Genomic DNA, 16,843 nt, shown 5'->3' on the forward strand with positions numbered 1-16,843 from the left:
GTACAAAGACAGCATGTGACATTCAAGTCACAATGCCTATAAATATAGAGAGTAAGTTGCAAGTTGTAAACAGCACCGATAGAAGGCAGAGGACTAACCTGCAGCACAGTAGCTGCTGACCCAGGAGTCACTCTCCTCTCAGGCTGCTAGACCAATTCTGACCCTTTCACGATAACATCATTGCTTATGTTACTTAAAGACTGACCTTTCTTATTTGATCTTCAAAGACTCTGCATGCTGAGAAAGACCATTGCGGGCTATTTCAGTAGGACAACTGCCTGATGCATGCAAGACCATGCTATTCCAGAGATTTATATTTGGAACAGAAACAGAAAACTTAAAACAGACTCTGTATAGTGATAAATGATGCTACTCTGCCTAGCTGTGGCTGCTGAAGAAAAACTAGATAACCAAGCAACAGAAATGCATGCAGTGAGGGAGCTTGAGGACAGAACTCTGAGCACCCAAATATCTGGAAATCAAGAAAAGAGCCCTGCCTCACTTTGTTTATTCAAATATGTAATAACAACAATTAGAATGAAAAGTATTTCCTGATCCTAATTTTTATACAGAAGAAACCAAATACAGCAAAAGCCAGATGTTAGCCTAACAGATTGCTTGTATACCTTAAATAAATCTATTTGCACGCACACCCTGGCAAAGAGCATACAATCAAATGATTTGCACAGACTGCTCTGGGGTTCTTTTCCAGGTGAGCAAGGCATTTTACTCAGGTCAACCGCTTCAGAGACCTTTGAAAATTTGACCTATGTGTTTCATTTATAAACATATCAAATGAACAAGCAGACATTTAACCACTGGAATTTGGCTACAAAGCATTCTGCCAGATTCTCCTCAGTTTCATGCAACCTCCCTGAAGTCAATGGCTTGTCTGGCAGGAATTCAAGGAAGAATCTGGACCATTATCAATAACTGAAATTCCAATAAAGAAACTCAGAAAAAGCAATTTTACAAGTAAAGCACACTATGCAAGAGTAATTGTGAACGGGAACAATCCCACACTGAGAAAAAAAAATAATTATTCACTGTTTGTTACTTTTGTATTGGCCTCTATTGTCTGAATTAATAGATATAGTTTATAATTATATCTTGATTAACACTATTGTGTTCTAAATATAGAAGGTAAAGCAAGAAAATACCGTTTTTATTTGTTTCTGTCAGCCAATTATCTTTTCTTCTTGTCTGTGTGCTTCCCAAACATGAATAGAAACAGTTTGTGTCAGTGGTACATTTTTTTTCCTGCTTTCATCCTTTTTTCTGGCACTGATTCTTAGTGAACTGCCTTCCCACAACCAAGATGCTAGTCTTTCACTGAAGGGGGAGGGCTGTGGTTGATCAGACACAGAGGAAGAATATGTGCTCAGGTTATCCTTAGTGAGAACAACGCCTTCTCTCTAAAATAAACAACTCCCAGTAACAGTCAGTGCAAAGAGCAGTTCCTCACAGGACCACACCTTCCTTTCTTATAATCAGGATTTCTTTTTTTCCCCTAATGAACTCATTTACTTATTTTTACTGCATCACTTCGTGCCTTTAAGTTGGGCTCTCAGTAATATGAGCAGAAAATCTTCACAAGGGCAATTCAATAAAATTATTTAGAATCTAATGGAAATTAAGGAAAAATATATATGACCTCCCAAAGATAACAGATTTTCAAATGTAGTTCTTTCAGACCCCAGAATGCCTTGCCAGTTACCCTGATGGAAATTCAATCATCACTATGAAAATGAACTTCATGATTGTGGAATCTACCACCCTGAACAATGAAAGGATTTATTTTAACGTATGTTTCCTCTACTTTGTTTTGTTTCCTTCATGTAATCAAGCTTCCATGTAATAGATCGGGTTTTGTTTAGGCTTTTTTTTTTTGTTTGTTTGTTTGTTTTTTTTGTTTTTTTTTTGTCCTTTCTGAGCTGATTTAAAGTACACAAATGCTAATAGCAGTTAATAGCAGACTCTTGGGTTAGTAGTGGTTTTACTGGCTCGGAGGTAACCAGCCTGGAGACAGTGGTTAGGCCATGGGTTTGGGAGCCCAAAGGAAAGGATTCCCACTTCAGACCTGCTCCTAACTCCAGCTATGTAACCCTGCACCTAGTTTTCTTCTTCTATAAAATGACACAAACACCTTTGTCAAGAGGTTTGAAGTGTGAAGCACAACATGACGGCAACCACTATTTGTCTTCCATGTTGGCTCTATTTTTAAAAAATTAGTGCAGCTGCAGTAGCAAAGATTCAGCATCGCATCTTGCTGGAAGCCAACAAGCAGCATGGAAGAATATTGCAGATATTATGACAACTTAAGGACAGGTTACGCAGGAGATGGACTGTGGAAATTAATGAGGGACCAGCAACACATAAATCTGCTGAGCCTAATCTGATGATCTCTTCTATACAGCTAATAGGCTATTCCTCTGGAAAAGGTAGTAGAGAATTCTTCCAAATTGGAGTGAGAGTGCTTTGTAGGTAGATGAGAAAAGGATGAGAGGCAAGAACTCTACCCACTCACTCTGCAGAGAATATATATGCTAAGAAGACAAGAGGAACAACATAAATCCAGAGAAACAAACCTTTCTTTTTCAATAAATGGGATGTCATTAGAAAGCATTTTGTGCCATATAAAAGAATAAAGAACATTATTCTGCATTGTTAGAGATGCCACCTCTTTTAAATTTGATTCGCTAATAGCATTCAAGTAGTTTCTATTTAAAGACTAAGTAGCTATATTTTGCAATTAATAGACAATAATAATTCAACTAGCATTCAATGTTTTCCACACTATTAAGGGACAATATGGCTTTAAATAGATTGTGATTTCAAGACTTTTTTAAAATTTTATTTTATTGCAGTCAATTTTAACATGTTCCTGCAAAATTTTATGCTATGTTTCTGTCACTGATATCACTATGGGATTTCTTACCTACCTAAAAAATATGCATTGTCATAATTCTACCAGAAAAATCAGGGGAATCCAACAGATTTTTGGTCCTGAAGGAACCAGTTATAACTTACTTATTTTAAAAAGCAATCTTTCATCTACTTGTATAATAACAAAAAAAATGAACTACCCTGAATTTACCCCATGTAAATTTAAATCCCTAAGCACCAATTTTCATCAAAGAGAATGCATTTTTTTACATTAAAGAATTTTATAGAAAATATTTATTAATATTATTAACATGACTCTTTGTTTCCACACATTTGTAGTTGCAGTATAATAAAATTATACAAATAAAAAGAAATAAATCTTGAGTACTTTGTTTAGTCCTCAAACATGACTTATGATCCCTTCTCAGAGAATCAAAAAAAAAAAAAACACGTTACATTTGTTTCTTAATCTATAACACTAAATTTCTTCTTACTAAGGAAATACATGGAAGAATTGGTGGGGAAAAACACTTCAAGTTTTCTACCTAGTACTTAACAGACAAGAGAATTCTACTTTTCCTAGGATGCTGGCTCAAGAAATAATGGGAATACTGGAAACTATTGCCTACATATACAACAAATTTTGCACCGGTTTCAGTAAGTACCAAATCTGATACAGACCTGCTCTTTTTCTGCATAAGGGGATTAATAGAAACACTTTTTTTTTTCAATTTTGAATCAAGATTTTAGAACAGCAATGACACAATTGCCACCTTTTATAAACTGAAAGCTATTTCTACACAGTTTGTGCAACTGGGAAGAAGCAGTACCAAGTACTGGTAACCCTGAATTTCTTCCTCTTCCTCTGCTCAGAGATATATGGCTGATGTCAGTGAACTAATGTAACTAACCTGGTGTTTTGTGATAACATTCCTGATACTGCCTATAACTGATCATGACATACTTCATTTTTTTGGCACATTCAACCACCATTTGAAAGATAAACATTAAAAACCAGGGTGAGTTGCCTGGAAAGAATGGCACCCTCTAGCCATGACAGTTACTTCTATTACTTTTTCTGAACTTTCAAAAATCCTCAATCCCTTTCTTAAAGGATATGCAATAATTTAAAATTTGATCTAGTGAGATACCTTTAATTTCTCCAAGGAGATCACTTGTGTTTAATTTTTCCATCTTCTCCTTCCAGTCTTTAGAAAGTAGCTTTTCCATGCAGGACGAATCTATTAAAAAAATTTAAATAAATAAATATTAAACGTATTCTTACAGGAAAACAGGTACCACCTTCATTTTAAAACTGTTCTTCCAGTACCAGTTGAACTATAGCTGAGAAAGGAAATGATCTTGCAGCCAAACAGAGTTCTTATTTAACTGCATTTTAAATCCAAAGTAATTCCCCTGAGGTTAATGGAGTTACTATGGATTTAACAAGGGTCTAATTGAAAGAAAAACTTCGTTGAGGATTTATGCATGCTAACTGCCAATTTACATGCATAGATTGCCAATGTATATACGAATTCTGTCTTTTTCATTTGAGAATGATTGTACACTCGAAATTATACATGAAGATTTAGTAGCTTTTTTTGGAAATTTGGCACACAGTGACATCTGAAACCCATTTTTATACCCATGTCAATGCAGAAGTTTTTCACATAATGTCTCCACGGAATTCATGAAAGCACTCTATATATTCGATGTTCACAGTATCAGAAATTTTCTCAGTACGCTATAAACAACATGCAATGATTAGAAGAGAGGATCTCGTTACATGAACTTCAGAATGCATTTCAAGGTTTTGCCCCAGCCTGGGAGGCCTTCTGTAGGCAAAACTGTCACTGAAGTCATTACACTTTGGAGAAAGGAAAAGATTGGCCCTAGTAAGCATCCTGTGATCAGACCCCAGTCCCACTACAAAATTTTATATTGAACATAACAGACTTCAATAAATTCCAAAGGTTTTTTTCAGATCCTAAGTTAAACTAATTGGCTCTGATGTCTAAATTATAGATAACCTCACAGATACCTAGAAAAGGTGATTTTGAAGCTAGAAATCCTTATGAAGGGAGCCTACAAGACTGCAAATTCTCCTGGAGGGAGCCTACAAGAAAGATGGAGAGACACTATTTACAAGATAATGTAGTGACAGGTCAGTGGGAATGGCTTCAAACTGAAAGACGATAGGTTTCGATTAGATATGAGGAGAAAATTCTTTACTGTGAGGGTGGTGAGGCACTGGAACAGGTTGGCCAGAGATGTTGTGGATGCCCCATCCCTGGCAGTGTTCAAGGCCAGGTTGGATGGGGTTCTGAGCAACCTGATCTAATGGAAGATGTCCCTGCCTGTGGCAGGGGTTTGGAATAACATTATCCTTAAGACCCCTTCCAACCCAGGCCATTCTGTGATTCTGTAGTTGATGTGATGTGGGGTTTTATGACTTTTAAGAAGCACAATTCAGATTTCTAAACAATTATCAAAAAAAGTCACAAACAACTCAACACTTAGTTTTGCTTCCCAGTTAGCTGTAATACAATCTCTGTTAAACTTTGTGTGCTTATTTTCACCTGTAGGCAGACTCACCAACAAGATCTCTGCTGAGCTCCTTGTAAGCCCTAAGGCCCAGTTTGCCAAATAATATTCTAAATTTTAATTACTTTTGTACCAGTCCTACTCCAGTCACGAATTAACAGTGGGTAGTAGGAGAATGCAGAATTCAGCCTAACTTAAATTCCACTAAATTACTGGCATGTTAAGGTCAAATCGCAGCTGAAATTCTCATTTCAGCAGTCCCAGCAGAAGCACTCACACATGTGAAAGCAAAAGCAAAAACCCCAGATTTAAGAATGGCAACACAGATCATATCATTGCAACGGGTAACAGTTTGTTCTGCTTCAGAGGATTCCAAAAATACTCAGAGGGAGGAGAGACATTCAAAGAGGTCACAAAAGGAGGAGTTAAAGATTTAGGGAGAAGTTTAAGGAAGAAAATGGTTGTATGGCCAATTGTATTTAAGGGTAGCAGTCATTGCAGCCTAAAATATCATTAGTGTAACTCATCTGACATAAACAAACAAACAAAAACCCCAAACAAAACAAAATCCAGTTGAAAGCAAATCAAACCATAACTACCAAGAGATCAAAGATCAGGTTTTAATTGCAACACATTTTCACCGTGCAAGCCTCCATGGAAAGACAACACAGCTCATAAATATTTTTGAAGTAATATTTCAGCAGAAAAGCTAATTTATTTACTAATTATATCTTTCTATGAAAGAGACAAAATTAAGGAGCTGTAAGTTGCAATAGGCAGTGTTAAAATACTAGTTGTATAATAACAATTTACTTTTAACAATAACAGGCACTTATTACTTTTATGAGTTCTGGCCTGATAATAGGAGAATCAAGAAATAACCATCAATTATCAATAGAACATTATAATTTGTCCTTTTTTGTGATATCATGATTAGTTTAAAAAGAGGTTTCTGTGTTTCTCCCCTGCCAAAATTTCAGACCCCATATCCCTGTGGGAAAAATCTTTAGAATTTTATTTTGATGTTTGCTGTAAGTTATATATTCTACTGCTGTTAACTAAGACGCTTTCTTCAATTCACACAAAGGAAAAAGTATATTTCAATAAAAAAGGGGAAAAAAATAAATAACTAGCATATTACTGGAGATGATAAAATACTTTCCTCAAAAGCACTTCTTTTATTTCTTCTCTCACTGTTCCTAAGAACACCCATGCTTATCTGTAGTGTTTTTATATTATGTAAGGGCAAAAATGTATTTCTAAAGACAGTCTGGGAAAGAGCTAGATTGGAAAACAGGTCTATTTGTGTTCCTTTTTGATATAATCACATAGCTAGTTCGAATTTTTCTCTACAAATGGCTGAAAAATTCTTTAAGAAAGAGTTCTTTTAACACCCTTATCTCATTCAAATTCTGTGTTCTGGATCTGACCACACAATTTATAGCTACTGTATTTTGCTATTGGGAAGATTACAAAAATGATTACACAATGAGCCTTTTAACAAACTTTTTTATATAATTATAAAAGTAGAGTTGTGAAAATCCTGTAAATTTTCATTTACCATGTTTATTCTGCATAATTTTTCAAATTTAAAATAATGATATGTGGTTAAAACCTTCTGGAGGTCCTCCACATTAAACCCAGAACTAAATATAAAGGTTTATACTTGAAAGGCGTGACTCTTTTCAAGTTCTGTATTCCATGTTCACAAACACACATTTTGGAAAGGTTTGTGAATCAGAAGGGGATTTTTCTTCTTTCTGTACTGAAAATTAATGTTTACATATATATGAAATCTACAGAGATACCTTCTGACATCAGTAAAACATCTTCATCCATATTGATTCATTTTCTGATTTGAGTCATTATAGAAACAAAACATTGACTTGGAATCCAGCACTGAGCAGTGAAGAAAGGAGCCCGAATTCACATCTGCACTGCATCACTCTCCCTGCACTGCTTCTGCACCATTCCTAAACCTTGTAGATCCCAACATTTTCAAAATTCAGGGGTATTCTTGCTAAAGACTATTATAAAAGAAGCAATGAAAGAAATTAGCATTTATACATTTTTAGCTCTTCTCACTGACTTTATAAACCACAGTTAGGCTTATGCTGCAAAGTAGCATATTTTCTACTGGCACATGTAGGATCAAACTCGTGAAGTTGCACTGGAGCAATTTATTCTATTAAAAAACACACAGCTTCTCTTCCTCTATATTCCTCTCTTGTGAGCTAGGAAAAAAAATTCCTTCAAGGACAGCAAACAGGTTAAGTATAATTATGATGACTAAATTAAATCATCTAGTATTATTTAATATCACGGTTTGTTACATCCTTAGTTAGCAATTTTAATTGTAAACTAAAGGAGTTAAAAGTACTGTGAGAATCTTGTTAGACATGACAGTTTTGCAAAGGTGAATGAGAAGAGGATGTTAAAAGATATATATATATTCAGGGGAAAAAAAAAGCTGAGGGGGGAAAAAACCCTAGGTGTTAGATGAAAAGGATCTCTTCACAATGACAAAGCATTGATGAAAAGAATTAACATTTGTCCGTTGGGTAATCAATCAGTCATGGAATGGATGGAATCCAGCTCTTTGTTGCACGGCCCGTGGTGAAGAACGAACGTGTTAGCTATCACAGCCAAGCTCTCAAGTTCTTCTGACTGAATGAAAGTCATCTTGTTTGAATCAGGACTAGCTTTTGCGTCTTGTCTCATACTTATTCTCCCCTGTTTTCAGTTCCGTTTTTTTTTTTTTCCGTTTTAATTTGACTTTTACATTCTTCAACAAGTTACTCACCCCAGCTATAGCTTACATGAATACTGTATGACCTGACAGTGGCCTGTACCTATCCTCATTGATTTTGGGGGGGTTGTTCTTTTTTTTTTTTTTTCTTTTCTTAATTCACTGAAGTAGCCTCCTATTACTTTCTTTGAAATAGAGGGGGAAAAAAAAAGAAAAAGGAAAAAAAGACATTCATGCCATGTGTGAGTTTTTGTTTTTTTATGGTAAAGTCATACATAAAAGAAAACCTAAATGTGAGAGTGCAGCAGCAAAACTTCAAAGCCCTGACTGTCAGACATTATTATTTCAAATCAGCTTTGACTTAATAAAACACTATAGTACAGACTGGCATATTTATAACACCTATACTTGTGATCAACTGAACTGTCTTATTCTTTCTTCTGTGCAGTGCCTTGTTATTTCTTTTATAATAAGCTTCCCTCAAATTATGTTGTAACAATACTGCAAACAGATAATTATTAATGATATGAGTTCTAAAACATGACTTGTTTTGCATACAATTCTTTTTGAATACACACATTACTTTGTGACAGAAGACAAAAGCACATTGATTTATTAATAATGATTGCAAATGCACAGCAAGTTCATAAACAATACAGAAATAGAATTCAATCAAAGGTATAGCAGTATAGGTGACATATATCTATGTGCATCTGAATTGTTACATCTCAAGGAAAGAGGCACTGGGAAAGACAAGGTAGAGGATTTAGAAGAGAAAGCAGGCATGCTGCAAGAGAAATTGCTCTAAAACATTATCAGATCCACAGCAGGAGGAGGATAAAGTTCTTTACTGCATTTTAGAAGAATGATACTACAGAACTAAAGGCATCTTTGTCTCTATTGCGGGACTAAGTCTATAGTTACATCCTATTATAATTTAGCAGATATTTTTAAACATAAAAATATCACATTTGATCAGGGTTTGGGACTAAATACCAATTTTAAAATTCCTTCATCTCTAATGTTCTATATACCCCAAGCTACTCTTGATTACATTTATTTGCCTTCAGCTCCAAGGGAGAAAAGATGTCCTTTGGACCACTCTTTGTTAAATGAGTGCACATGCCTCATTCAAGTCTGTATAACAAAACGAGCACAAGTGGAATTAGCCTGTCAGTACCTATGAAATATTTGCTTGAGAAAAAGTATTGTGTGGGCTTTTTTTTCTTTGAAAGAATGTTAAATAAGATTATGAACTCCTTGTGACAGACATTTGTATGCTTTCTAGGCCTATTGCACTTGATTCCTTCTACAGAAGAGCTGCTTTTTCCCCCAAAACCAACTAAATTACAAATTAACATTACAGTGACTACCATTTTTTGGCCTGCTTCCTCCTGCACCTTTGCACATCTCACCCCGTGCTTCAAGTGCAAATGAGTTTTTTTCAAGTGGGTGAAGCTAAGGACATGACATCTAAAATAATAACTCAATACATCACAGATCTAAAAGAGGAAGATTTGTTTCAATATTTTTCACAGAATACTAAATACTCTTCTGCGAAGAGAAATCTAGATGAAACCAGTGCAAAAATTTCTGAATAATAGTCAAGCAGAATTTGAATTTACTCTAGTCAATCTTTGTTACTTACAATCAAGCTAAAACAGTAGGTCCATTGTTGCTATTGTCAGATCCAGTCATTAAAATTATGAAATATTCAGAAAACTGAGTATGTTTTTGAAAAACCTGCGATGAGTTTTAATACACCCGTGCTGGAATCTTTAGTTAACAGATTCCTCTCTGAGTACATGGCAACAACTGGCTTATGTGTGTTTTTTGAGTTCACTGCCAATCAGACTTCCTTGAGGTAAAGAACCACCTAGTATAGAATGAAATTATAAAAATATTTCCTAATTTTCATGCTTCATGTTATGTGTTTTAAAATTATATGCAAACTCTAACACTTCAGTATCAAAGAGAAAAGCAGAAGGTTAATTTAATTCACTTTGAAAGAACACAATTTTATAATCTTCTAACAATTCAAAATTAAATTAAGGACTTCATGTTTTCATTCACTACTTGAAACATAAAATGTAGCTTAACCATGACTATTAGAAACTTAACTGCTGGATGGTACATCTATTCTGTTTTAATCCAAAGACGTAACATTTGTGTAACATTACTAAAATAGATTTTTGTTGCCACAGTTCATTTTTTTTCTTCTTTCAAACACAAATGATCCTTTTCTGTCTCAATAAACTTTAAATAAAAGAAAAGGAGACAGCAACATTACAAAACTAATCAAAAATCAGCCTGAAGGCTTAACATCCCTATTTGCAATATACTGCCACTGCCTCTTGCTCACAAGCAGCTTGGCTTCAATCTTGCTGTCAGTGGAGAAGCAGGTCAGGAGAATCTCATCTCATCCTTCTCAATTTCTATACCATTCTTGTACCATAATTAATTGCCATGGTCTAACAGAAAATTAAAATATAAAGCGTTTTGACACATTGTTAGCCAGTGAACTGATCTCTTTGGCCAACTTCTCAAGAATTTCTCAAACCCATAAGCTCTGCAAATTCAGGTTCTTGAAAAGCAAAAAATACAATCACAGCACAAAAATGAGCAACATGACATTTAGAACAGGAAAATATGCTAATTCCTTTTGCTATCTTTATTGCAAACTATTAATAAAATAAAACCTTTCCTAAATTCTATATCTTGCTTGGGATGTTAAGGAGACAAAATAATCCTAGCCAGTCACTTACTCCCTCATCTCATATTGACTCTTTACTATCCAAATCTGTAAAAGCTTTTTTTTTTTAAAAAAAAAAAAAGAGAGAGAAAAAAAAACAGAAAGAAAAACAAAAAAAAGAAGAAAACAAAAACCAAAAAAGGCAAAGAATATTTCGTAAATCCAATTATATGCAAAAGGCAGTCAGCTCACAGTAGATATTTTCTTGCAAGAGCAATGATAGAAATGCAACTGAGATCTAGCTACCAAACACACCGTTTTGTTTAGGACAGGGAACCAGGCAGATCTGCCAATTGCTGTGCATTTTTTCATCGTGACAAGATTTTCACAATATGATAAAATTAGAACTGTAAGAGCTTGGAGAGGTCTCTTAACTTTTAATTAAAACTCTCCAAGATCACTAAAAATAATTAGGCATTAAAATGTTCTGGTTTTCCTCTGAATTCATTTGCACTACTTGAATGGTCTAGATCTTGCATGAAACAACAGACATTCTAAACAGAAGCACTGGAAGTTAGCTGGGGGTGGTTTCCAGACCTGCTTTTTATGATGGGGCTAGTGGGAAAAACTGTCGAGTCTGAACTTCTCCCAGTTCTGCCTAAAATGGTTTGTTTCAACAGGAATTCTGTAGTGCAAAGAGCAGAATTCTGCCCAGTGTAAAACTCTAGATAAAAAGGAGTTTGAATTTCATGGAAAGAACAGCCCAAGATACAGTCCTGACCTTTATTTTTATTTATTTATTAAAAAGCAGGACCTTTAACCTTGCAAATGTTTTTGTTCTCTTAAAATAACTCATACAATGCTATATGCCACACTATTTTTAGAAAAGCAACAAGAGAAAGCATGCTTTTCCCATACAGCAGGGCACTGATATAAACATCAACACAGATGCTCTGTGAGAGAGAGCTGGCCTTCTCAAGCACTTGATCATTAAGGAATGCACCAACTGTTTTAGATAATCTCGTGCCAGCTCCAGTTCTGCTCCGCACTCCCCTTTGGGAGTGGCAAATCTTGTCCTGCTCCTAATTTTTCATTTTACTCACTCCTCCATTCTTTTTTTTTTTTCTTTTCCCCCTAGAACAGAGGGAAAAAGGCATTGTGTGCCAAGCAAGGCAAGACTAGAATCACTTCCCCAAACAGAGCAAAACTTTCAGACAATTAACCCTCCCCTCTTCTTTCAGATAAATTACTAAGTATAAAATGCAATCTGTTTCCTTTGTTTACTCAATATGAACAATTTGTAAATGACTCAAGGATGAAATTCAGAAAATGTTGTGCTAAATTAGAACCATTATAAACATGCTAATGACTGCTCAACTAAAACATGCAGGATCACTGTGAAGAAATATATTTAGTTCCTGTGAAACACAGTTGTATTGCCTCAGAACTATTTGGTCACTTAATTGTATATGATTACTTCAGGAAAATGTTAATTTCATGAACACTGCACTAGACAATACACTCCGTATGTCGAAAGAAGCTTTCTCAAGTGTCAGTGTAATTGCTTGAATGTAATGTTTTGGCATATTAGTACAAGAGAAATATCTTTTAAGTCTATTAAAATTACATGTACATTTCATTCCTCCACTTAAAATCTCCATTCCATGATAAGCTATATTTTACTGTTAGATTGGCTGTATTCATTGAAGTTATTCCCTTATTTGCATTACAATGGTAGTACACAGTATATTACATGTATTCACCTATTCTCTAAGTATCTGTACCTCTATTTGCTTTCCAAGTGAACACACAATATGGGCAAGAGAAAGGCCCTTTAGGCTTTTAAACAGCAGCAATCAGGGACAGACAGGAAAAAGGGAGCACAATTTGCTTGCAATCCCTGGCAAAAAGACTATATAAACTAATATGGAAAAGGAGAATGATACACTTATTTTCCTGTCTCTTGCTATGCAAAGTAACAAAATCAATAGGATTTGCAATATTTGTTATTTTGTGAAAGGAGAAAGTTGTCCTTATGGATGCAGATCTTCATTTTCATTATTTTCTTTGCCTCCAAATACTCACATCTTTCTTTATTGAACAGCTCTAGATTTTCTCTATTTTTTTTTTTCCTCAGAGTGGAAAAGAACAGACTGAGACAATATCTGAGCTAGAGCTCATCAGCATAGCTCCACCACAGCCCACCTAGTCTTAAATAGATTTGAAATTTCTCACCATATTTGACCTAATTATTCTTTCCCATAATCTCATACCTCGGTATGTTGTTACAGCCTTTTTATAACCCTAAACAATTCACTCTCATCTTTGGCATCCACTATCCCCAAACACTTCTGAGTTGAAGTGACATTCTTCTCCTTATTACTCAAACAAATATTAAGAGTATAATATTTAAATGTTTCTTTGTTAAACTGCCCTGGAAAAAATCATGTACCATATGCTTTTTTGACATGGAGCATCTCTCTTTGAAAAATTAATTTCCCTAGTAGCTCAAGAAGTTGCAGATGGAATGCCAGCCTGTGTCCAGCTATGTACCCAGACATTTTTTTAAGGACAGGGGGCCTTAATAAAGACAGATTTTCTTTTCTCTGAACATTACACAACTCTTCTTGGAACAAGTAGAGGATCCCATCTCAACTCAATAAATTCTCTGGCAGCACAAATAGACATTTATGTTATTGCTCCTTCTCCTATCAAGTACAATGCCAACTGAGTATTGTATCTTTTAACAAGGTAGAAGTTCTGTAAAATTAACATGAAACTATTAGGCAATGTTTTGAGGACTAAAAGCATCTTAAACAAAAGGTAGTACAAAAAACAAAAGTGTGGAGGCTCCTTCACACCAGGTTAGTTTCAGAGAATTGAGGGAATGGGAGTGAGGGGACTTCCTGAAAAGCAAGGAAAATCAGTTTCTATTAAACTGATTAATGTTCCTTGCAAAATCTGTGACACCAGATGACTTATGAACAAAACCTGAATGATTCAAAAGACCTCTACTTTGTTCCCCCAAATCATGTCCTACTCATTACCCTAATAATGCAGTAATAAACATCTGGCTTCTTAATATTGTGCATGAAAATCATAACTCAGCTGATACATAAAATATTCTGAAATTAAAACAATCGTATAACAAAGGGAATTTCTCATGAGAAGTCCTTAAGCATTTTCGTATGTAAAAGTGTAATACAAAGAAAGCAAAAGAATATGCTCTTGATTTTAAATTACTTCAAACAAGGATGCAAAGGAAGGAAAACAATAGCTAGAATCTCCTCTCTATTTACCATTTCTGAAGGTCTCTATGGCACATGATGCAGCCTTTTCCAGGACACTAAAATACACTGGCAAAATCAGTTCTGTAGCTCCTTTTTTACTATTAAAATTTTGACTTAAACAAATTATTATATGCTATATAAACATAAATAATGATCAAGCAAAAATTTCCTGAGCTAATTCCTATAAACAGAGCTTTAAAAGGTTCACAAATCTCACAAGCACCAGTGTACTTCACCATACACCTAAAGAACCACTTAGGTTGGAAAAGATCATGGAGTTCAGGCATTAACCTAGTACTGGCATGGATATACACTTCTGGAATAACAGTTGTGAAAAGATTTTAGAAAAGAAGGCACTAAGGTCTTCAAGAATAATATTCTCGCATTTTCATTTCCCTATATACATAGAGGAGAAAATTAACCATAATTTTTATTCCTTTAAAAGAACGTTATTAATTTTTTTAAGTCAAGTAATGGAAAGATATGGTAATCTTAGAATTAACCTTCCCCAGGAAATCCTAATTCAGCCCCTGTGCACATTATGATATATTCTTTAAAATTTTTTAAAATGTACACAATTTTTGTCTGGTATTCTTGCTATATTCAGCATATGGGATAATCCCAGATGAAAGCAGAAACTGGAGCTGCAGAGCAAATGAGGCTGCTGCCCATGCAGTCATTGGCTACGTTTCATTGCAAAAGTTCAAAGAAACTAAATGAATGAGGGAGAGAACTGCAAAAGGAGAAATGATGGGTCGCAGTTTCATTTTCTGGGAGCTCGATTTTAAAAAAACTTGGGGCTTTATTTGAGGAACTGCTGAACATTCACAGCTGCAGCTGTGTCAATGTAAAGTAAATGTAAAGATTGAGGCTATAATATATATAACTATATATAAACTGCTGCACAAAGTTAGGTCCCCTGGAAAAGAATCAGGGCCTAAGCACCTCAAGCTGAACAACCAAAAAATCAAAGACATTTTTATAGTTGTATTCTTAGTCTCACACCTGTTAAGTTGGCATCCTGACTACATTTTTTTCCTCTTAATAAAGATTTTGAGAAGATAATTTGTTTGTACCAGATTTACTGAATATTCTGGCGGAAGAAAAACAAAAACAAAACAAAACAAACAAAAAAATTAAAAAAAAACCTACCTAGCCAATTGTGTAATAGCCACATCTTCTGAGCACAGCTTAAATAATAAGCAATTAATAGACACGAAAACTTCAGGCTGACCAGTAAGAACATAAGAACGTAAGTTATTGGATAGTTTCACATTCATGGAGGGTCATCCTTTTAGTGAACTGGATGAATTAGAATTCTTCTTCAGGAAAATCTATTGCTTATCCATATAAGAAAATTATACTTCTCTACATGGAAACAAAAATTGGTTTCATTTTAATTTGTTTTAAGTTCTGTTGGACAGCTGAAGAAAGCTTACAACAATTATGCAGACATAATACAAAATTAAAGACTCGAAACCTGTTTAAACCTGTGGTTATATACATAGGTGTATAAAGTGACTTTTATAAATTAGATTTAGTAGCCAGATTGAGAAACAATGCCAGTTTGAAGGGTAGTGATCGCTCCAAATTAAAGACAGAGTGAACATGAAATAGTTCCTTCACACTGGACTTCAGCAAATAAAAGCACTAATGATAATAAAGCTGTGCATGTTGCACCCTGTCCTGGTGCAGCAAACCAGAATAACCCCCTTTTGCTCTCCCAACAGAGCAAATCCTGTACGCCCATGTACAGGCTGACAGATTTCTATAAGGTCCTCTCTTTGCTTAGAGCGAGCACTGTCACACTTCTGTGCACTAATTGACAGAGCAGGAAATAATTTTTGCCCCCAAATCTGGAGCAAAAAGTTAAACATTGTAAACATCTTCCCAAAATCTGTACTATAGTAATATAATAAATATCAGTGGAGAAAATTGGGGTCATTTGTAAACATCTGAGAGATTTAATACTTTTTAATCTGTTACACAAAAGACAAAAACCTTATTTAGTGCAATTAAATCTTCACAGCTACATAGAACAGAAACTATGGTTCAGTTCACACTACCTATATCAAGCTATTTTAAATTCCTATTGTGCTACTAAATATTCTTTCTTTACCAGAATCCTCCTCACTACAAAAAAAAGAGCTAGTCCATGGAGCTCAATTATGTGACAGCCTTCACTAAAAGTTATACTGAAGGTAAAAAAGATAATTTACACAATTTCTGTACTAAACATTTAGTCGTCTTGCTTTTGTTGATTTAATTCATCTCTATAATTACAAGGAGTTTAAATTTATTAGGTGAATTTTAGCTGCATAACTCCCCAGGAAATTAAAGCATGCATTAAATTCTACATAGCTATTTGGAAACTGTAGATTAATGTTGGTCTATGATATACTCTGTACCCAAATGCAAAAGAATCTAGCACAGACTTAATTGTTTGGATGTTTTGTTGGGTTTTCTTCATATTAAGGACCAGTAGAAAATTCCATGTTATTAGAACAAAAGATTTTTCAGCTGTAAATTCTGGTTTACAACTTTAGATGTATTTATTCCAAAGAACAGGACAGGCTAGAAGCATCTTTCTTTGAATGCTAAATGACATAATATATTGAAAAATCATTACATTCACAGAATCTTTAAGAGTAGGAATGGACTCACTCAAATCATTGGCCCTGC

The 16,843-nt window shown here is 34.8% G+C and overlaps 1 protein-coding gene across 7 annotated transcripts in view; it reads right to left on the reverse strand.

Moving 5' to 3' along the window:
* SOX6 (SRY-box transcription factor 6) overlaps window positions 1-16,843 on the reverse strand; it is a 260,249-nt gene that overhangs the window by 166,288 nt on the left and 77,118 nt on the right. For 6 of the 7 annotated variants that reach the window (XM_062494969.1, XM_062494967.1, XM_062494965.1 and 3 more), the window contains one exon: window positions 4,038-4,127. The exons of the other annotated variant lie outside the window; for it this stretch is intronic. In XM_062494969.1, the coding sequence (XP_062350953.1) occupies window positions 4,038-4,127 (90 nt within the window). The remainder of the gene's footprint in view (window positions 1-4,037; window positions 4,128-16,843) is intronic. 7 annotated transcript variants of the gene reach the window in all.

This window comes from Cinclus cinclus, chromosome 6 (genome assembly GCF_963662255.1).
Source record: "Cinclus cinclus chromosome 6, bCinCin1.1, whole genome shotgun sequence".
NCBI lineage: Eukaryota > Metazoa > Chordata > Aves > Passeriformes > Cinclidae > Cinclus > Cinclus cinclus.